General features: G+C 41.2%; 1 protein-coding gene across 1 annotated transcript in view; it reads right to left on the bottom strand.

Moving 5' to 3' along the window:
• LOC131259551 (uncharacterized) overlaps positions 1-18,677 on the bottom strand; it is a 29,929-nt gene extending 11,252 nt beyond the window's left edge. The window contains exon 1 of the mRNA XM_058261067.1: positions 17,868-18,677. Within this exon, the coding sequence (XP_058117050.1) occupies positions 17,868-17,888 (21 nt within the window). The 5' untranslated portion in view covers positions 17,889-18,677. The remainder of the gene's footprint in view (positions 1-17,867) is intronic.
• Between the last annotated feature and the right edge of the window lie 5,294 nt (positions 18,678-23,971).

The raw sequence follows: 23,971 nt of genomic DNA, 5'->3' as shown, positions 1-23,971 counted from the left end.
AGATCGGACATTGAAGATCTGGAGCAAGTGCGCTACCCAATCGGCGCTTAATTATGGCCCTTTCCTCAACCTCTCGTTTTCTCGGTTCGGCTTCAGTTTCTTTTCCATTTTTCCTTCGCCAGGTGAGAAGAAGGCGCAAGAAAAGCGCTGTAGGTAACGTCGTCTCCGGAGACGTCTTGTCCAACCAAGGCAACCCATCTCCCGGCCGACCGGAGGGTGAACGTATCGGAGAGTTTAGCGACTATTTGCGTTTGCGGCGATTATCGGGAACCCGCGGGAAAAGTGGTCCCCATCCCAGAAGCCCCATGCCTGTCACTGTTTATGGCGCACCGGGTTTGCCGGTTTTTGTTTGAAAGTGAAATGAAATCAGGTGGACGTCGAGTCGGTTACCGCAGAACCGGAGGAAAGCTAGAGGCGCAAAGTACAGGACTTTTTCCACCGTGACGTGCTACGGCATGATCCTGTTACCCCGCCAAAGTCCGGAGCTCGTTTGGAAAACATGGACACAGCTCACAGCTCTCGGGCAGCTTCCAGTTTTCTCCCGATGACACTCGTACGATCGTTTAAGATCGTTGGCAACGTTTGCGAGTCCAGCGCACGCGAGGAATGATCACTTTTCCACCAGCTGGCAGCCTTGCAAGGCAACATTTTCCCTCGATAATTGGATGATTTTAAGCACAATTTAATTGACAATTCAATTAGCCGCGCCACAACCCTGCACTCCCGCCCAAGGTCCACCGTGGAAATCAATGTCAATGTTTATGTACAACATTTTACATCCATTTGCTAACGGAACACACCTTAAACCGGGCCCGCCATTGTTGCGTGCGTTTTCCCCGGGGCCCTTTTTCGGTTGGAATAAAAACACCTTTTCAATTTAACTTGTTCATTTTCCTTTTGCAACGATGACACAGCTTTCCCTTTTTACTCAGCATCCCAATCTTCAGTTGCTGTTGTGGTTGTTTGGAGAATAATAAATAACCTATTAATTAGGCAAACCGGTAAGCTGGAAGGAACCCGCTGTTGATAAATCTGTCTCCCGGGTGAATAAAAAAGGTGCACAAAAGAAACACATTTCCTTACGCTTACCGCCACAGCACAGTAGGATAATAGGCGGACATTACGGAAAAAAACAAAGTATGGTAACAAGTTTAAAATGATAGTCAGATAGTTGGTAACTAAGAAAACTTAGCACCAATTCAATACATTGCTGAATGTTCCAGCTGTTTTATGCTTAAGTTTGAGAAGTAAAAAAAGGGTTTTCCTTATATTTTAATGTAACTTTAAACACGTGTAGTTTAGTAAATTTTCGAACGAATTAGAATCTTTTTTTGAGTTTCAGTGTGTTGAAAAAATATATTTTAAGCATGTAAAGATAAGTTTCACATTTGATCAACTAGTAGCAAAGTATTCAAATGAAATGTTTTATTGAAAAATGAATAAAAATCAAGGTTCAAGATTTTCAAGCTTTGGTGATGTTTTTGTTGAAAAGAATTATTGAGGCTTTGAGCCAGAGTGGCTTTATTCTGGCATCACCGCTTACGATACGGAGTAATGCATGACGGAAAGCAATGGTGCGTGATCCAACGGCAAGAAGGCTTACAAATCAATGTTTTGAAGCAATGCGATACTGCAAGAGACAAAGCTATTCTAAATATCGACTGCATACATTTCTAGTACCAAGCATTTATCATGATACAGTAGCACCGTCTAGATTATTAATGGAAAGCTTTACTCTTTCATGTTGTTAATTCAGTTTTGGTTAAGAACAATGAAAATCGTCGATAAATTCATGAAACATTTGAAATATCCATATGGCTGTTCTACCTTATCCCACTGTGCACCGGTCCCTGCCTTTGCAACGAATGCTCTTTATCAACACTTTTCTGTCGCACATAAATCAACCTTCGATCGACAATAGGTAGCGCTGATGATGATCGTGCTCTCCACTCGTCCTCTCGCTCGAATGGAAATGGAAATTAGTGCCCGGGAAGTCTGGATCCATTTCCCATCGGAGAAGGGGCTAGAGAGACTATAATCAAACACGCATTTGGTGTAATCGAAACAAAGATGACGGTTTGAATTATAAAAGAAAATTAAATCGTTCCCTCCGGGCTCACACGGCGTGGTTTGCCATTAGTTACTCGATCGTGTTCTTTGCTTCCAACGTTTGCTTCGTCCAATATGTTGGTTTGGATTGGTTTTGGATGTTTTCCCTCCCGTTTCGAGCGGGAATTTGAAAATGTGATGGAATGAAAAAACGAGTTGCATTAATAGCACAGAAGCCTGAAGGAATGGGGAAAAGAAAATTACCTCCAGGGACATTACGAAGCGTTGGCAGGTTGCTTGCTGTTTGGTTGTTTTTTTTTCTGCAGATCGTAGAAACCGTATGAGAAATTCTTTCGCAGGTCGTTAATTTTAATTTTGATTTGGACAACGGTATTTCAGTGTGTTCTGTTTTGCTTTTTTGTTTGAAGGTTATTATCTGGCCCATGTAAGGCCGCGCATTTAACCGCACATCGTGAGGAGGAAAATAAAATCGTTCTTCCTCCCGGGTAGGACGGAAATGTCGTTATGGACCTGTTGAAGGCTTTTTTCGTGCTTTCCACGGTCACATCTTCGGACAAACATCTCGTCTCCATCAACCGGTCCGCTCAGTTCAGACCGTTGGAAATGAACCGGCAGAAACATGAAAAATACGTCTGCGGCAGATGAACTTTACGACCGGATGTCATTCATTGTTCTATGAGCCAGTAAATCATTGTAATAAATCATTTTTCAGCTATGATTTTCCTACTGCTTTTTCACCTGGGAAATCTGAGAAATTAAAAACACGAAATTTTTTCAGAAAGAACGGCTAGGCCTTATAAAAAAAATCTAAATGATCACAAAACACACAGAAGAATTGAGAGTTTGCTGGTCAACATGCGAATCAATTCGCTGTATATGTTTAAAAAGACTTAATAAATCAGTTTACCTGTATTAAAGTTTACCTTGTTTTATATGTTGATGTTGTTTAGTAACTTTACCTTGTTTTATATGTTTTGTAAACTTCAAGTTTTGAGGTCAAAAAGCAATCTAAAAATATCTCATTATTGATGTAAAATGCCATCTTAGTATGGCTCTGTTTTGCTCTAAACATGTTTGTGTTGCTAATTTCATTTTGAATTTTGTTTACTTGTCAAACTTCAAATTTCATTTCATTACTTCTATATCCATAAATACCTCCATCGTAATTAAATAATAGTCCTATTGAAATAAATTACAATTTATAAAATCTACTTCAATTCCATGGAGCATTTGATTCCACATTGTTTTCAACATGTTTTCAAGTCACGCCGATCTGATAAAATGTTGTGCGTTTTTGAAAAAGGAAAATTTAAAGGATCCTGCTTACTAAAATACACGTTTTAACCGGTATGAATGCAAACATTGGTTCAAACAAACCAATCGATTTAGCTTATGTCAAATAAATAGAAGTTACATTTTTGCTCGGAAAACAAACAGTGGTTTCCAAACCATGCACATTAAGAAACAGAAAACAACTTTATTTACATCTTAACATGGTATAAAAAAGATGAAAATCAGGATTTTATTGTCGATTTCTACAATGTTCCTGTTTCGTTTTTTTCCCTTTATTTTGCGACCATCATTAACGGCCACAGTCGGTATTGTTTATTGCTTCAACAGCCAGGTGAGTGTGTGTGTGTGCGCGCACGCTTGGAAAGAAGACGAAGAAAACAATCTCACCCCGCCGCGGCCACCTCTGTGTGTGTGTGTGTGTGCCGGTCGAGGCGGATGCAAAGAGGTCGGCAAGATAAAAATGCCAAGCGGAGGAGAGAAAATTTCGGGTCGCCGTATATTGAGGTTAATTGAGGTAGCGGCGCAAACGCATAGAAAAATGCACATGTGTACGGCGCGGAATGTGTGAGTTGGGGCCAGCGTCTCACTCCGTGGCCAGTCCGTGGGAAGAAAGCAGGTGTTGCGGCAAGACAAGAAGGAAATACGGGGCCGCACCTCAAAAGAGCCCCGCCATGTTCGGGGCCAGAAGTTACCAGCGGAAGTGAACAGTGGCCGCCCATTTGACCATCCTCCTCCTTCTCCTCCTCCTCCTCCGGGGCTCCAATTACGCTCCCCTGCGCACTTTCAAACGACTCGCTGATCGTTCATTATGCCGAACGGGGTGATTTGGACATAATTATTTTAGTGTCGCAAGGCGCACGTTTGATGCGGGCTGCTGTGGAACGCATCCCAATTTTACATGCTTTTTTGCAGCTTCGTTCAAGCGCGTGCCGTCGAACCATACGGGAAGACATCTAATCTGTGCTACTAACATTTACTGAACGCTTTCACAACGAGGGTTCAAATTGAGCATAATGTTTCCTTGCAAACACAAAACGAAACTACAATTAATTTGATAAGGTTTTGAGGTGAACGAACGAGAGTTTTTATAAAAATTTTAAGGACATAAATATGAGATTATTCTACTCAAATTAAAATTTAATACACAATGTGATACAGTCCAACTTTTCAAACAATCTGCAGCTAATATTTCAATCAAGTTTGCAACTAAAATCTCATATAAATAAGTACAAAATCTTATGCAGACTTAGCCTCCAAAACGTGTTCGATGGTTAAAGTTTCTGTATTGTGCGAGTTTACCTGAACCACAACTGGGTTCTTTTATGTTTGAGAAATTATTATAATATTATTTTTATGATAGTTGAATCGAAAATTTTTAGATTTCGGAATAACAATGAATAACAGTAAATAATACACTGTTTTAATGAGAAAAATATAATTTTAAATTAAACTTTTAAGTTTAAACTAAAAGGTGAACAACATCATCTGACGAAAAGAGTAAAAACTTGACATATTTTCCCACTTACAGCTGCAATCGCACATGTTCGTTCTCAAGATATGAAATAAACTTCGCCACCTGTGAATTAGTGTACTTTTGTCCGCACTTTGCGGTCCCGAAGTGCCCGACTTCTGTACCAATTAAATGCCTATTGTTTGCGCCGCTCCGGTTAAATCTTTGCGCGGGGCGGTAATTGTGTTTATTTTTGTGACTTTACCCAACCCCGACTCAAACGTTTCAATGGCGCAAGTAAACACTTGGGGAAGGAATTAAAGCAATTGCTCTCGTTTCGCGCTACTCCCTAGACACCTCGACATCAAATCGCCGTTTGGAAGTGGCGCACAGTTTGCTCGGGTGTCACTTATGCAATGGATATTAGCCAAAGTGACCGAAAACGTGGCACCAATATAGGGCACCCGAGGTCCGGCAAAAGTTGGACCAATACTGTTCCCGATGATGCAATTTCCTCTCGAACGGTTTGCGTTGGAAAGAGATTAAGTTTGCACTCATGGTGCATTAATCGATGGTTGGAGGATGTTTGCAGATCTAACAAGCAAACATCGACATCCTTCAAACTTGCTTCGTTATATTTCATGCGAAATTTCGCGAACAAAACCTTGTTTAAAATTTGACCTGTTTAAATTTGTGTTGTGTTTAACTTCTGTGAAAGATGCCAATTGCTTGTTGTTCAATAGGGAAATAAAATGAAAAATTCAATGCAAGACTTATTTCTCTTGTGTTAAAGATAATAGCTTGTGAACTCCATGCAAGCAAATCCCAATCAATGCAGGAAACGAAAACGGTCTCATTTTTGATGTTTGATTTCATAAATAAATTTGTCCAACCCAGTTGCAACCACGACCTCGTGTCACGTCCAGCGCAACGTCGGCGCTGCAAAACCGCGACAAAACGTGGTTTATCGCTCAAAGGAATGCTGTTTTTCTCCTTCTTATTGTTTGTTGGTTTCACCTTTGCAATTTCCCTGTCGTCCGGTTTTCGCTGCGCTTGCATCACTTGACCGAACCGCTTTGGTTACATTTGGTTGCAAAAACCACAACGAACGAACGCGAAAAAGCACGAGGTTTGTGTTTTGCACTTTTATTTTATGAAAAACAAACCGCGAAAGCGGTATGTTGGTACGAAAGGGAACGAAATGAGATGCGGTGCATGAGCAGTTTGACAAAATCGAGTCGACGAATCACGAAGATGACGATGCATCGCGGATGGTTTCAGGGTCGAGGTCGAACGGTTGTTGAAGTTTTACATCGCAAAATGTGTGATGAGCATGATTTATTTACAAATAATTGTTGATGATAATGAAATAAATTGCCTTCTGCATAGAGTTTTTGAACTTTTCCTCTATTTACAATTCAAAATGAAGGAAAATATTATTTTTGATAGCTTTTGTTTTTAAAAAAGAAGATAAAAAATAAAAAAAGATAAAACAACTAAAAAATAAGAAAAACCAAAATTCGTGAGTCTTTTTTTCAGAGCTGTTAAATTACAAAACAAAACTGATGAAACTGTTTAAAACGAGTAATACATGTTTAAAACAGTTTATTTGATCAATATAAATCAAAACATAAACATGATAATTTGTCAAATTTGCAGCAGGAAGAAACGTTAAAGTGGTTAAAAAGTAAATAAATGAGAAAATTAGTGCAATTTTCCACTAAAATCCCTTAAGTGTTGAAATCAACCATTAGGCAACGAAGAATCGAACAATAAAAAAAACACACACACACACAAAACACTATGTGGTGGAAGATAAAATTCACTTTTCGTCCGATTACCAATCAGTTACGTGACGTTACGGAAATTTAAACCCCTACCATGACGACGAAGACGATGGTGACGACGTAACGCCCCGGGTGCAATTAATAGAATTCAAACCACTTTACGATGCACCCAAAACCCCAAGAAGGAAGGTTGAAAGACGGAGAGGATAGGATTTTTCCTCCCCCCACTTGTTTTGGATTTCTAAGCCCTCCAAAACCGCCATCAAGGAGAGGACGGGGAAAGCAGTTATAATAAATTTCATAAAAATTCATATTGTGCAATCGGTTTTATGATTTTCGATAGCGCGCCGAGAGGACTGTGATAAAACGCCAAGGGGCTGAAGAAAGAAAGAAAGAAAAAAACGTTGCTCTTGAGATCATTCACGTCCGATTTCTTTGGCTTTCTTCCTTTCCGCTGCTTGCCGTTTCTAAACGCATTGCTTCGGGGGAGCTATATGTAAACGGATCCGGCCGATAACCGATTATGGAACGAATTTCGAAGCGCCTCTGCATGGGTAGAGTTAAATCCGAGAGAGAAAGAAAGAAAAAAAAACAAAACGATGCGTGCCATATGAAACGAATCAAAACAAAAACCAAAAACCCTTCCCCAAAACTCACTATCACTTTCCCTTCGGTATGTGCGCTGGCATCCGCGCACGAAATACAACATAATCAATCTCGAAACGCATCGCACACATGGCGGAATGTACGATATCGTCTGCAGAAAAGCGCATGATGAGATTTTCCACGCCCGGACTGGCCCTTCTCCAGCGGGTTCAACGGCATCAATTTGGCCGATTTGTTTCGAGAAATTAGTCCCATTCGGTTGTGCATGCTTTCTTTGCCGCGTTCGAATCAATTTCCATGCTACCGGCGACCGCCATTTTCTTCGCCATCACTGTGTGTCTTGGAGGAGTTTATGGGGAAGCACAGAAGAAGTGTTAATCGTCAAACGTCGAATTCTCTAAATCACGAAACGTGTGTTCCGAAACATTCGGAAGCTCTTAATTCATCCGTAGTTTGTTCCTTCGCTAATGAGTGCGTTCTGGGAAACGTTTGTCGTGATCTTAGTTCGTCTACGTAGAAGAAAACGTTCGTGATTGGGCGATATTCTTTACCAGATCGTGACGTTAGCAACGGCGCCGAACAGCTTGTGTCATAAAACTTTTCATTACTAAACATTCTTCCCACTCAAAAATAAAGGCCTTGAAAATTGAAAAAGCAAGTCGCTATGACACGGTTTAGGTAAAAAGGTTTTTCTCATGCGAGTGATCCGCGAGAACAAGGTCACCGCATCGAGGGTGCGTGTTCTTCTCACACTCTCACAAAACTAACCGACATGATAAGGCCCGATAAAATCGGGCAATCTTGTATCCCAATTATTCCGCCGTTTATCTCTGCACTCTGTGGGAAGGGAAGGAAGAAACTAAAATGGCGGTAAAATCCCCGACGGGAGCCCGTTACGCAATTGCGTTTGAGTTCCCAACTGGGGATTGTGGGAAGATCGGACGTTCTGAGAAAATTCGAAACGTGGAGGCGGATTAAAACGGGAATCGGTCGTTATCGTGTGGTGTCTGGAATGTGCGTGAAAAAGGCATCGATTAAACTTTGAGGCCGTTATGAAAATGCGAGTCCACATAAGACACACTTTTGTTGCAAGACAAAAATTACCCTCGATGGGTTAAAAGTGTAAAATCATGGTACACATCAAAAAAACTGGAGGCGGAATGGTTTTAGCTTTGATATATTTTCTTTGAGGACAGCACATTCGAAATTGCACCGAAGCTTTCGAGATGAAACTGTACCATTTATATAGCACGTAATACCATGTTTTATAGCGCACGTTGTGTTATCAAAACAAACTGCACTTCAAAGAAAATATCACCAATCGTCACCGGGCCACAATTGTTTGCCTGTTGCACAGGAAAAAATAAACCGAACACTTGACGTAGCGATACACTCTTCACATCATCAAAAGCATCTTTCCGTTCCTAAAACCGACCATCAAGTGCAATGGGAAATATATTTAAAAAACGTAACGTGGCACTCTAACTCGGACATATTTTCGCCATTTCATTTGTCGTCAGTTCTTACCATCAGGAGGAAAAAGTAAAACCAACCAATCTGTCTCATATCGAGCGAGTAGTCGACTGACCACTTGAAATACTTTTTTAGGTTCTCCAACAAACTTAAGCACTTCAAGAGATGCCTTATCTATTCCAGAGTCTCACATGGGTGTTAAACAAGAAAAATAGTATGTGTTCGAGAAGTTTTCTAAATGGTTGCAATCTATAAAAGCTATAGAAGCTATAGAACATATAATTTCAGGGGATTTTCTTATTAAATAGCTTTTAAACTTAAAAAACTTTTCTTCAACACTATGTGCGCTCCAACTAGCACTTAAAACTCATATTACCATGACAACAAATGAAAAAGTTTAAGCGTTTGACACAAAGTTAAAAGGATTTTTCCATCGTTCATAATGATCAATTCGTTGTTTGTTTCTCAGCAGTTAACTTTTATTGTTTGTTTTCAACTTTTAGCTAACTCTTATTTTAATCAAGTTAAATGTCAATCATGTAATATAATGTTTAAACAGTTTTCATTAAACACTTTCATACAGTGAATGAATAGATGTTCCTTTTCCGGAAATCAACATAACAGTGTCACAATGATACCATACGAAAAGTTTAAATGCGTTGTCAATATGAACCCTTAACAACTCTTCGTGCGCTACGCTTTAAATAAAAAACATATTTGTATTGAAATTCTTCCCATTCTTTTGCTCTAAAATATACAAAACAAATATCAAATGTAACACTTTTTGTCAAACCAAATGGTGAAGTAAAATTTCCAAGTTGTTAGAGGAATTGTTGAATGACTAACCGTTCTAATGATTGCCAACTCTGCCAAATGGAAAGATAAGCTTAAATCAGTTGACATAAAATGTAGTCTCTTATGTTTTCTTCTCCATCTTATCGAAGGTGAACTCTTTCTGCTGGGGAATTTCTTTGAAGATGGCCACATAACTTGACTCACTCTCGTTACGGTGACTCAGCTGACACTGCAGGCACTAATTGAACGGGATGATAAAAATAAACCAAAACACACACATGCACACACCGCATTCGCGAAACACGAGCTGCAAATTTTCATTGCCAAACCCTGGGCTTGGCCTTTTCAATGTTTTATATTTGAATCAAATTGCCTATCCAACTTTGGTCAACCTTATCATTAGAGGGCTCTAAATAGAGAACGAACGCACCAAAGCGGGATGGCACACCACCTTTCGCAGATGACATCAGTCGCAAGTAGTAACCCAGCGCTAGCCCAACCATTGCGAAGTGGTCATGAAACAAAAATGCTGTTTTGCGATAATGTGTGGAAGAACACACATGCTTCACAGGGTACGCTGTACGGCGCTGGTACGAGGTTTTGAGATAAGATAACGGACGTGGCAAACAACACGGGCAAAACGTGCACAAACTTTTCCCATTTCTAGCTGGTGGAAAAGGTGTTCCAATTAGAGCGAAAGAGAGTAGAATTTGCTTCTGTAACAGGTCGGGAAAATGATGTTTTTAAAAGTGTACACACATTACGACTATAGTTTAAAATTAGTAAAACTAGTTCAACGTTGACGAGCTTTAAAATGTTATGCCGAATATCATTGAAACTGTCATGTAAAATTTTAAAAGCATAACCTCAACTGTCACGTGCCTCAGTCCCCGTTAACATGTACCTTGATCACCTAATCTTGTTCTCCTAAAAAAATTCCCTCTAATGTGACCACTTGGGGCCAAGCAAATTTGTCATTCTTTCCAACCCCAACCACCCCCGCACGCAATAATCGATCGCTTTCCACACAGCGATAGCACCGAACTGTTCCATCTTGTTGACGTCAAACACGCTCTTTTGGTGGACAGCTTTTAAGTTCCTGTGGTTCATAACATTTTGTCGAAACCGAAGCGAAGCAGCACAAGAACAACAACACCAACCGCCACTCAATCAAAATGGGCGCTGGTTCAGGGCACTTTATCGGCTTGTTGCATCGATTTGCGGACAGTTTTATCACCATCAAACCACCGGCGAAAAGTGGCGGCTGGCATTGGAACGATAATTGATAACGGACCGGGAGGAATTTGCGCCTACAGGAAACGGAATGTGAGCGGAAAGTCGCTCCGAAGGAACTCGAAATGTTTAACGGTTGGTTGGGAGACCTTGTATCGAAAATTAAATTACTGAACATGACATGATTGAAAAAAGGAAGCGTGGTATAAGATTAACTTGTAAGATAATTCTATTAAATAGATATCCTTCATAACTATAATTTCGGGTGGCTTGTAAATGAAAATCTAAGAGATAAAACTAAACCATGTCAAATAATGCGCTTTACAAGTGGATTCACCTTTTGAAATCCAACCCATCTACTTTGGAAATGTTGCCCGGGTGAAGGTTTTCGAAAATCGGAACGAAAATTAATGGTGGCAAAAATACAAATGAACCCGCAACCTTTCCCGTTGCCCTTTGGACTTTTTTCAACCCTTTCTTCGGCAGGTTAGCTACGGTTCATCATCATCATTAGCGAACTTCGGCTGCCACAAATTGAAGCAATTTCGTCTGAAACGTCTCCTAAGCGTTACGTCGATCGTGACACCGTCGTGCGTCGAGGTCGATCGATGATGCGGCATCATAAATTGGAAAGTGTTTGGCTCGGATTTTCCATCACGCCGTGTGTTCGTTGTTGTTTTGCAAACAGTTTTTGGGCGCATAGCAAAAAACCGGTGCAAAAGCACGTACAGGAAAGGCTGTGGGAGAATCAGTTTTTCGATCATTTTTCGAAACCCCACGAATCCACGAATGTGACCTTTTTCACTTTCTATCCGGCTCTTTTTTCTGTTGTTTATTTCTTTCTTATTTCCAGCCCTTACATTTCTTTCCGGGAATTCGGAAACAGTGTTGAATAATTTTTCCCCCTTCAAGCTGATGTTGTCAATAAAGATCGAATGGTAAGAGAAAAAAGCAGCATCAATGAGACCGACCGCATAAGGCTTTACTATTTTTTCTCCATCCAAAATATGTGTTCGTTTTGTTTTTACACATTGGGCTCCGTTTTTCGATGTCTTTCTTCGCTGGCATGCACTCACATGAATTATGTCTCCTTCGGCGATCATGCGATCTACATTCGACCGGCAACCATTTTTCCCCGGCGTCCCCGTTCTTCACCCTTCCTCCCGCTGCGAGAGAAGGAAGCGGATGGACGACTTTTACTTTCCGTCGCACGCTCGCCACTAAACGCAAACATGATGCCGGGACCGGACCAGCGCTTTCCTTCGGCAGCGAAGGTGAAACGAACCGGTTTTCTTCGACCGAAGGCAACAAAGAAGGGCCGAATGGAGCAGGCTGCTTTTGCGATGATGCAGGCAGATTTATCTCTTGCATTTGCGTGTGCTCCCATTGTTGACGTGTACCGTTTTGCTATTTCCTCGCGAGGGGACATGTCCCAGTCGTGGATTTCAAACACGCAACGTATGAACCATTTGAAAGTGGTCGTTAATAAAATGTACTAATTGATGTACCATTATTTTACATTATATGACAATGATTTTGTTTTTTACTTTTAGGGCAATAGGCAAAACAAAAACAGGTTTTAGAAAAGCGCCAATGAAGTTATTCGATCTGTTAAATATTTATGATATAGCAATGGATTTTTTGATGATTTTTCTGCGTCTAAAATAAGTTTTTCGATTATATAAATTACAGTTAACTGTTAGGCATAATTTGCTAAATTTTCTTTACCCCTGGACGAAATACGATGAACAGGAAACCACATTTTAAATGCAGTTACACTTGATTAACCTGTTTTAAGTGAGATTTTAGATTTGTTTGCGACCTTCAATCAAATATGTTTAATTACTTACTTTTAGATTTGTTTGTTACCTTCAATCGAACATTTAGAATAACAAAATCCATTGTCATGTGCAAATTTTATGTGCGTCATGTTCAACAACATCCTTGAAGAGAACTGTCGGACATGGTATGAAACCATCAAAATAAAATCGCACTAAGAAGTCGTCCGTCCTCGACAATCGGACACGTGGATACAAGAGCACGTTTTAAAATGCTCAGGCTTGAGCTGGTCTTCATCTACTGAATGGTGGAGCACAGAATATTGTCACTGCAAAGAGTGCCAATGCACATCACCACCACTTTTCTACCACTTTGGCAACTCGACTCGCAAACGCAAGTGTTTAAATGGGAGGCAAAACACCTTGGAGAAAGTGGCTGGAGAACATGCAAACAAGTTGCTTGGCGTAGTGATTTAAGAGGTGTTTTTTTCGCTTCTTCATTTTTCCCTCCAGCTTCAGCAGTTTTGCCCAGTGGTGAGTATTTGCATTCCGTCAAGCTTCAAACTCTTCAACAATGGTTGAAGAAGGTTCGTAAAAAATGGGAGGAAAACGTCCAAATCACACAACGTTTATAACTGCATCATACATTTGCGGGATTGTTTTTTTCTCTCCGCTGAACGCTGTCGAAATCGAAATCCAACCATGCCAACAAATCTCCATATAAGTATGTTAAGAGCAGCTGGACAGGCAAACGTGATTTTCCTCTCACGTTCACAATGGAACCAAACGATAAAAAAACGAAGAAAAGTAACAAAAAAAACAACAGTAAAAATCATAACCGGACAGTAAACATAACCCTACGGTCCGCGCCGTTTATTACACACACACACACGCACAACATCGGTGCACAATCAACAAACTAAACAAGCTCAACAAACAAAAAATTGGCAACATCCAAAAGAACATATGTTTGAAGCGATCGACGAGAGAAAGCGAAAATTGCACGGGCTTCAAAGCGCTTGAGATAAAACAGCTATTGCTATTGTGTTTTTCACTCTTTTTCTTGGTTTACTTCTTCGTGTTGCATGTTCTATTGATGGGCAGGCTTTTTCTCTACCCTTATTTTCCTACCAGCTTCTTTTCATTTCGTGTCTGCCTTGTGACGTGTTTCCTAAGGAAATCAAACCCGTTGGTCGAACTTTTTGAATTGAGTAATTATTGAATGTTTTGATGACCCTGGACTTATTAAACCGTGTTATTATATTGAAAAGACAGAAATTCTGTTTGACATCGAGAGTACATTAAAACAATAATTAGCATGGAAAAAAAATCAAAACTGTTCATACGAACCGAAAACACGAATACAGAAACAAGACCACCTTCAAATAAAGCCCCGCCGGGTTTTCCCAACCCCAAGGTTGGAAAAGAAATAGACAAATATCCTAATGTTTTAGCCCACCGGGCTTCGTTCGACCGGTAAGTGGTGCCATTGTTTCGCTTGATCGTCATTTCACACCTCGTGCTGGAACGATTTCAGCTGTTGACCAACCGAACCCCCGTTATTTGCTTCTAACTTTTCCTAAATCGTCCAGCCTCCGTCACCGTTGTTTGTCGGTATGTCCGCCCGTCTCAGAAGCGTCCATTTTTTCGCTCCAGTTTCACTGCATTAGGTTCGTTTCGGCACGTTAAAGGTTTCACAGTGACGAAAGTAAATGTCGCCGCTGGAAAATGGTAATGCCGCATAGTTTTGGAATTAGGGTCGTTATTAGCAGTTGACTTACTTTGTACTTTAAAAAAAGTACCTTAAAGTGTAAATTATTCTCCAGTCATGTCAAAAGTAGTGATTGTCCCGATCATTGCATTGTAGAATTACATAAATCAAACAGTTGTAGATTTACGTGAAACACCATAGAAACACGGTCACTAAAGCAACAAAAAAGGATCTCAGGTAGAGACTAATTCAGTTCAGTTCAGTTCCAGTTCAGACTAAATAATTTCCCAATGAAGATGTCAAGGATAAGGTCATGAAAGAAACCGAATATGTTAAAATTCTCACAATACAGAACAGACGTTCGAAATGGTTCCAGCTAAATCGATACGAAACATACGGTATTCAGAACCTTTGGCTACTAGAGTAGCAATAGTGGTATTTCCTTTTCAGTGCGTTCTCGAAAAATTCTCGCGAGATAAGCTTTTCGAACTCTAGCTTAGGGACTTAGTGATAGTTTGTTCATTATCAGAAAATTTTATCAATACACCCCCAGTTTTGACTAAACCCATGAGAGGTTTTTTAATAAACTATGTTCCAATCTACCTTCATTAAAGGGTTGTTGATAACTACAAGATTTGCCAATTCTAAATGTTGAGTTCCATACAATTCGAGCATGAGAATATTTTTTTAATGTTTTTAGACAGAACGACCTGTCCTTTGAACAATTGATATCGAACATGAGCAACTATTGGTTTATTCCTAAAGTATACGGCTAACGTAGAACAATATTCAAAAAACAGTTTTTTATATCGTATGAAAATGGTTTAAGGCATTAGGGCAGATACTTTCCGGTTCCATCGGAGTGGAAGTAAGATGCAAATGAAAAGGAAACACGCAACACCATCCCGTCCCTTCAACCCCTTTTCCGCTCGTATAACAAGAACAGCAGCGTGTTGCCTGGCTCTCGGGTAATAACATAATTTTCACCTGCTGATAAATAGCTGCCGTCTGCGGAAAAACGGAGTACGAACTTCTCACCGGCACTGGCTCCACTTTTTGGCACGCGCAATTTTGCTTGCGTTATGTATTTCAATGTAGATTGTTTTGTATCCGATTGTGCGGGTGTTTGCGAGGGAGTGGGTGATTTTGTTGTTGCCGATGTTAGTGTTTGCTCCTTCGCCACTTTTCTCACCTCACCCCATCCCAACGGATCAGGTGTTAGCTTGCGGACGGGGTTTTTTTTTCTTTATTTTCCTCCCTCGCGTGCACCGTTTTCTCACGATATTGTGTTACCAGACGTTCCGCGCCCAGATGATGATGGCTGTAAAGGGCGGTCTGTTGGTTGCAATTCACTTTTCAAATCACTTTTCCACACACAAAGTCGTTATTGGATAGGCCAGTTGCGCTCCCGTGGGCCAGGAGAGAGGTATTTGTGTGTGTGTATTTAATTAATTATTCAACATTTTCATTGCTCGGGCCAATAAACTACCGTTAACTGATCATTCCAGCCGTTTGAGGGTGGTTTCGAAGGAACTTCCGTCCGATTCCGTCCATCTGGGCACCTTTCGCCCGTTTATGATTATTAGCATAAAAATATGTATCACGGCACAATACAAACGTGTTATTAATGACTCTCCGGCCGTCAGTCTCACACCGAGGAAGTACCGTGGGACCCCGTATCATATGTGCTTATTATTTGCGCAATGGAATGGAACTTACTTTCCCACTTTTGGCAGCGCGCTTCCGGAGAAAAGTTCCCGCTTCTTCCCATCCGCGGTGGGAAGGCGATTCGGAAAGCGAAAGGGTTCGTCGATTGGTGTACAAAAAAAAAAAAACCCGCCAAAACCCGAAGTAAAAAATGCCATCATAAAGTGAGCTAATGTTGGCCAAGCAGCAACATCCCCGCCAAGTGATCCAAGCAGGAAGGGAAGGAAGTAACAGCTTCTCAGCCCGGCTGCAATCTTATTACAATTAACGTGTACGTGCTCGAGGCGGAAAAGTGTAGCCGAAGGATTGTGAGTGATAACTTCGACGAACGAACGGCGGGGGGCGGGGGGGGGGGGGAAGTCTTCCAAATGATGGACCATTGAAATTAACTGCAGTTACTTCAACAGACGCTGCACTGCAAGGCAAGTGTAAGAAAAAAACGCACACCAGACACATGAAAGACAAAGTACTGAAATGATCTCTGCCAAATGGAGCTTTGCTAGAAAGCACAAGGAAGTAAGCAACAAAGTGTCAACCATTTGCCTAAGCTAGCGATCCGTTTTTCCGGCATTTTCTTTAAACGTGTGCATATGCGCAACAAAGCAGTTAGTTGATAAACGAAATAATGTACTAAGGAGAGGGGCTTCCGCATTTGCTTATAAAATGTGGCGTGTGTAGGGCCTTTACTCAACATTGGTGTAATCATATCGGCACTACAACATTGTTAAATAAAGTAAGGAAAATAAAACAGGTAAGGAAACCTTTTGATCTATTTCCATACGAAAACAAAGTAATAAAACTACCTGCAGCTTTATGAGAGAACGAAGTAAAAAATAAAGTTACTGTACATCCAAATTTAAAACAAAAGCTATTAAAACGATTCATCAAGAGTACGTTGAAACCTCACTAACGAGCAAACCATTATTACTGCGAACTTCTTGAAAAAACGCAACTTTATGTAGCGTTGGGAAAAAAGATGGCTAATAAAATTTGCATCGTCTGCCAGCACATTTCTCGTGGTTGTTAGCCCGAAAAGAGACTAAGAAAGAAAAACAAACCCTATCAGGACCATATGGTGCGGTTAGATGTGGTCAGCTTTTTTTCCCGACCACCGTAGTTCCTGCTTCTGATGCCGGTACGTCATGCCACATGGTCACATGTGCCGTCTTCCTTTCCCTCTCCGAAAAGGGTCTTCGCTGCTTCGAAAGGTGCCCCACGCCGTTATGGAAGAGGCCGACTAAGGGCTGAACGTTATAAAATTGTTCCCTTTTTTTGTTTTTGAACCTTCATGCTCGGAAAGTGAAGAAGGGAGGTGAAAATGAAGCTTAACGTTGATCAAATTACTTTGAACGACGTCTTCGCAGCACTTTTCTCTCTCCGGCCGAACCGTCCAAAGGCAGCATAATAATGGAACCCCCAAAAAAGGGGTCGTTCCGGTTGGTTCGTCCCGAGGGTTTTGCGGCCCATGTTCCCGGCCCGAAAAAGGGACAGGAAATTAAAACGGGCTCCCTGCACTTTTGATGGTGTGAAATTTCAAGTCAAGGTAGGGGAGTTTATTTTCACCTGTGTTAGAAGCAAATAATGGATGATCTGAAAGTAAAATTAAAAACCCGCTCGAAGCATTTTAGATTGTCTACCATTTTTAATCATACGAGATCGAGTTCAGAAACGGTTTGACCACATGACTGAAACTAAGCGACGCACCAACACAGTTCACATGATGGTAAAACAAACGACTTGAGATTACACGCGGAAGTAAAACAATCCACGGATTATCCGGAGATAACAAACAAATACACCCTTCAACTCATCGGTGAACAAACGATCAGTTCAAGGTTCCATAATTCCTCCTATTGATACTTTATTGCACCACTTTCCCACTCATCAAATGATAACAAACATTGGCGTCACTGGCGACTTTTATTCTACCATCCCACGGTCGGCCAGGTTTCCCAAAGACTCACCTCAATTCCGATTTGTCTCATGGCGATAATGATGGAGCCGTTATCGTCCGGTTACGTCGAAGAAGGCAGATAGCGATGGAGGGTGGATTTAATCTCGCCTCTCGCAGAAGAGCGCGCTGCACCTGAACAAATGTGCTAGAATATACCGATTTCGTGTGTGTGTTTGCTTCGAAAGATGTTTTAGCACAACGTAAGATGCGCACAATTATTGCACAATTTTTCTCTTCCGAAAGGAACACTGAACTTTACCCACACGTAAAGGGTCGCAAACACTGTTTCACCTGATCTGTTGCCTGTCTGCACAAACCTTTATTTCCTCCGACGAAACTGCTTCCTTGCGAGATTCCGGTGCGCGAATGAATTACACTTTTCTGTTTTGTTGTTTCCGTGACGTCAATTTGACGAGCGCGCTTTGCGTTCCTATGTTCACTTGCGCGGATCGAAGTGTCGAAAAGTGACCTCGAACCCTTTTTTTTCGCTTGTGGGATCTTTGCAATGGCGGCGGATGCAACACACTTGCTGTTTTCGTGTTGGTTCCAAGCTCTCGAGCCACCAACAACGACCGAAGCCACCTTTTTTTTAATATGTTCCGGTGAACGACTTTGCGCGACCGCTTCACAGCATCAACAACAGCTGCTCTGGGTCCGAGGCTTCCGAAGCACTCCTAACGCGACAAAAGGAATCTGCGCGTCCACTGCAGAGTTGGATGGATCCGCGGGATGCCAAACATCCGACAACACAACCGAGAGGTGAAGAAAGCCCACCGTGGGAGATCGAAGTTTGACGTTGCGCACTCGACGGCGGATGGAAACGAACTGACCGACTGGAGCCCACGTTCTGTCACTCGTATGCTGGAGCCACGCGGCTTAGAAAGCGCCACACATACGCGCGAGAGTGAGCTGTGCAAGTGCAAATAGGCACGCCGTGGAGAGGAGCAAAATGGAGCCCGCGAAATCTCCTAATGATGGAGCTGCGCCGATCCCCCCAAAACACGAGGGAAAGAGACAACGAAAGACTCAATTGCGAGAACGGTGAGAAAAGCCACTTTATCTGAAAGCGGGACATCTCCGGATGGGAGCTTTTGAGAGCAAGCTTTCGCGAAGCATGAGCAAACTTCGGTCGATCACATCTTGAACGTGAGATTGCACACGGAGTACCGCATCCTTGCGTAGATTAATTTCTTTTATTTCCTTATTAACTGTGTTGTTTACCTCTGAGAAGATAATTTATCTTTTAAGTTTGTATCTTGTGGGGTTACATCGCTTTTACATGGTTACTTCCGATGTGGTTTAATTTTACTACTTCATCAAACATATTATGTTACTTTTATTTATTCGAATTTAAAACATCGTGCTATAGCACAGTAAAAACAATGATAGCTTTACCACAATTTGTTGTAATCTTGTCGTTTTTGTCTTGTCAATACTTTAAAATAGTTTTTGTGTTGGCTACTTTAAAATATTGAAGAGCGATTCAAAAATTTTGTAAATCATGCTTTGATATACACGCTTGTCTAGATTTGTTAGATATATTTAAAACCCAAATGGTTCTACGTATCATCTTTCGAATAAAACAAGAAATGGCGTTTTATTTTTATTTTACATATCTCTATAAATTATGATTCTATTTTTGAAAACGAAAAAACGGTTTTTTCCTCCTGGCCGGTTGTCCTTATAATGGTGGTATGGTTCCTATAGTATAGTCATTCCGAGTACCTTTAGTGGTGGTAATACAGAAAACTTGGAAGATACTGAATATATTTATATATTATCAAAAAAGGTTGCATTATAAAAGTGTGGTAAAAATTATCGGCAGTCAACGTTTTAATGAAATTATGACATTCCTTACAAATTCTTAAGGAAATGTTCATATAAGTACAACCTGTTCGAAAATATGAATTTTGGAGCCTATATGTTACGGAATTGAAAGGTGTATCTTTTGAATACTCCCTAGACGATCAAGGAATATTTCGTAGTTGGACAAATAACGCTATTATATTTATTTCTTCGTACAGTTGGAATTTTGTTTCGCTACAACCTCGATTAATACTAGCACCACTATGGGATCACTTACTCTAAAAAATGGAAAGAGCTATCTTAATTTTAAACAAAATCACTAGAGAAAATATTTTTACTTTCAATTTTAGTCTTGAGATTTTATGACTGAAAAATACAAAACACTAAAAAGCATAATCGCATACGCTTCTGAACTTTCCTAAACACCTACCATTAAATGTAAAGCAACACCCACGCGGAAAACCACCGGGCGGACAAGAAAAGCTAACGTGTTGCTGCGTCTGCTAATGATCGGATCAGTTACAAATCAATTTTCCCATATATCTCGCCTCGTACCACAAGCTACCTAACGTCTGCGGTTGTAACGAATGCGTCGGAATGTCTAAAATACAGTTCGCATGCAAAACTATGAGCGAATTATGCGGTAGCGGTGGCGGGATCGGTTGCTAGTTGAGGTTGCTGCTCTGGGAGGTATGATTTGCGAAATTGAAGCATGAACTGCCACCGCCAACCCGGAAAGAGAACGCATTATGCACCGATTGGCACAAACGAGATGCATTAGGCTGCGAGTGTGTGACGTCTCGGAACTGCTGGTAATGGCGGTGAGCTATCGATTGATTTCTGATGCTAATGGGTTTCGCTTTGAGACCGTTACGAACGATTAAGCTGCCAGGTGTGTCTTGAATCAAATTGATTTTGCTCGAGCTGGTGGAGTTGATCGCATCGGTATATTTATGAGGAAATTTCGCTCACCTTTTTCCCTGCGCGATCGGGATGCTCTCACTGTCATTTGAGATTTGAAATCCGAACAAAATGTGTTTTTAAAGCTAAAACCCAGATGATGATGCGTGGGGAAAAAGAGTAAACTACCGGAAGAGAATATCAACTTTCCGTTCGTCCCTCTAACTACTTTTGGGAGACTTTTCCTCATCTGATCAGCGATGGAGAATCGCAGAGTCGGGGGCTAAATCGATCGTGACAAGTTCGAAAGTTTATCCACCACGTTCATCTGGGTGGAAATGTGCGGGTTTTCCTTTTTTCATTAGAAAACAAATACCGGCATCACCTTTTGGGGGAGGCGAAAACCAGATAACTCGACCCGCCCGCGAGCAGGTGAACTCGCGCAAACAAGCACCTGACGCACTTTGGTGATTTTTGGCAGAGATTGGCTTTTCCTTTTTGCACGAGCACAGCCTGTTTCTTGTTGTTTCTTTTCCAATTTTACGATCGACATCGGGTGAAATGGTGTGTTTTCGTGTGTAGCTTAATTGAAGGCCACCTCGTAAATCATATACAGTGACGGCAGGTCGGTGGAAAATTATTGGTCCGGTGACCCACCATCCGCCGAGCTCTTGGCGTAGCTGATCTCGTGTATGAGTGCGAATTACTTAGCCCATTTTTGGCTCGTCCGCTCGTCCACTGTGGTAGTAAAAGGCTACCATATTTTTCTTAAGGGGATGTTCCTGATTTCTCCAATTTTTTTGTTACAAACTTACCTGGCCATACATTTGGAGCCTGCCTGGAGTTGACTTTGTGTTTCCCCGCATTTTTTTTTATTTTAAATATTTATTGCTACTGGTTTATTATTTTTTCAAACGCGTGATGTTTTCTTTTATTGCCGTTAATGTATATAATTTTTGCTGCTCACTTTCTTCGTACCGTACTCGGTTGGCATTTGCTGTTTCCTGCATATTTACACGATTTGCTGGATCTTATTTTCTTTTTCTTTCTTTTTTTAACCTGATTACCTACAGTGAAATTTGGGAAACCACCCTATTTATGTTTTGTAAAACGTGTGTTTTGGTAACCCGTTTTGTTTTGATAACGATGACTCTCCATGTAGTGTTGTGTTGTAATAAGTGCAATTGCAGTCCATCACATAATAGTAAATATTTTCACTTTTTCCATCATGCACTCATATTATTGGCCATTAATTGGAAAACTTTGAGGAAAAACAAAGCTATAAACCTCACACAAGACTCTTAAACTCAGTTCAAACTTTTTCTCACTTTTACACAATAGGAAGATCGGAAAACACGAGCGATTTCTGGGTAATCATACACTCCCCCGGTACGATCGAACCCCGGCAACTTTCGCTGGTTGGTCGTCACTATTCCGGGCGGAAGTAAAAATGCCGTCCCAAAACCTACCAAAGGTGTTGAGGTGGAAAATTTCGCTTTTTCCTGACCGGTAGTGCACTCTTGCCCATGTTCGATCACATATCACAATTAACCTCCGGGCTGATCGGATTCCCGGCTCTCGAGAAGCTGTTGATGAGTATCATAACCGCTTTAATTATGCTCGTCTCGAAACGGGGGAAACTCCAAAACATTATTTCCCAATTCCCATAACGAACGCGGTCGGTTTGGTTTTAAGAATAATCGATCACTGGCAGATCCAGATCATGAGGTGGTTTTTTTTTCTTCATTTACCTTGCTGTTATCTCGGCATTATTACATGCAATTCGGTTCAGCGGATCGGTACCATTTTCCAGGGCAAAGGCATTGCAATGAAAAGTGGGTGAATCGCAGTGAAGAGAAAAGTAAAAACATGTAAAGTAAGTAAAAGTACGTCAATCGACAGGCAGAAGAAATACGGCGCGAGGCAAAATGTAGCACAAGCGGTAAATATACCGATAATCTCTAACGAGGACGATATCCGAAATTCGGCGCGTACATCATCGCACTTAGGGTGTAATTAACCACACGGTAGTATAATTAATCAGCTCGTTCAGACCGTAACGTTCTCTGGAGAAGCAATGTCGGCAGAATCTGGAACATTTTCTGCTTCTAGGTTTTCTTTTTTTCTTTATTTTCTGCTTCTAGGTTCTAAGGTTTTGCGTTGAACCTGTTGTGGCATGCTGAAATCTTTTGGGAATCGTTCTAATTTCTACAAAAACATGGTATGCCAAAAATAAAATTTCTTTCTTGTAAATGAAAGCTCATCGTAGCAGCCTGGAGATTAGACTTGCTTAATAATTTTGTTGGTTTCGTTCTGCAACCTTGCAACAGTTCGAAGTTAAAATGAGCAAAAATACGTCGAAAATCTGTACCGTCGAGTTTGACTCCATCGAGGGATCATTTCCTTTTGAGGTATGCATGTAAATATAACTAATTTGATATTTCCTAAGAAGAGCCGTGACGGATTGAGATTTCCATTTAGAAAAGAGTGCTGAAGTTAGAAAATGGTACCGTGCATGTAGTTGGACGCGTTGGAAAGAATGTTCCCAATCTCGAAGGAACACTTCTGTTTGAAACGGGTTTACTATCCCGAAAGCATGCGAAACTATTTTTCAAGGGTGGAAAATTATACCTTTTGGTAAGTGGAACTAAGCATTGTTGGCTTTGATGGAAATGTTGATTTCGTACACTTTGCAGGACCTCAACAGTAGCCACGGAACGTACGTGAATGGAAAAAAGATACCGGCCGAGGGAAAGGACCCGAATGCGGAGATCTGGAACGCCTGCGAAGTGAAAACCGATGACATCGTTAGGTTTGCGTCGTCGCGAAAACTCTGTGCTTCCGGTGAGGTTCAAGCACCGATCGAGGGCAGGCTAACAATAACAATTGCATCGGTGGGAAAGAAAGAAAAGGTCGTTCCGGAAGGAAAGCAAGAACCACAGGAAGAAGTGGCACTGCCGTGCACACCATTTGATGGATACCAGCAGGAGAGAAGGGAGGTCCAAAATCTGCAAGCGCGGGAAAGCACGAGCCCCAAAGCGTCACCGGGAAAATGTGAACGAAAATGGTCGCTACTGCAACCGGCAGAGACTGGCCAGAGAGGAACGCTTACGGATCCGATTGCAACGACCAGCAATAGCTCGCAAACGGACATTCCGAAGCAAACTGATGGAGCTCTTCCTAGCTATTACGGCCAGTGGCAGGAAACAGATCGAGAGTTCTCGATTTACCGCCGACAAACGCTAAAGATTATTGTTCTATGTTTGGCGATCGCCGTGCTTTATCATCTCATTGCGAACGGTTTAGAAATGATGTTAAAAGCAAACAGCAAAAGACATTTGAAAATTTAAGCCCTTTTTTTAAGTCAATAAAATTTATAGTCTAACTTACATTTATGTTTCACGCCAG

Source organism: Anopheles coustani, chromosome 3 (genome assembly GCF_943734705.1).
Source record: "Anopheles coustani chromosome 3, idAnoCousDA_361_x.2, whole genome shotgun sequence".
Classification (NCBI taxonomy): Eukaryota; Metazoa; Arthropoda; class Insecta; order Diptera; family Culicidae; genus Anopheles; species Anopheles coustani.
Note: the sequence above shows the minus strand (reverse complement) of the source record. Positions and strands in the feature narration are given on the sequence as shown.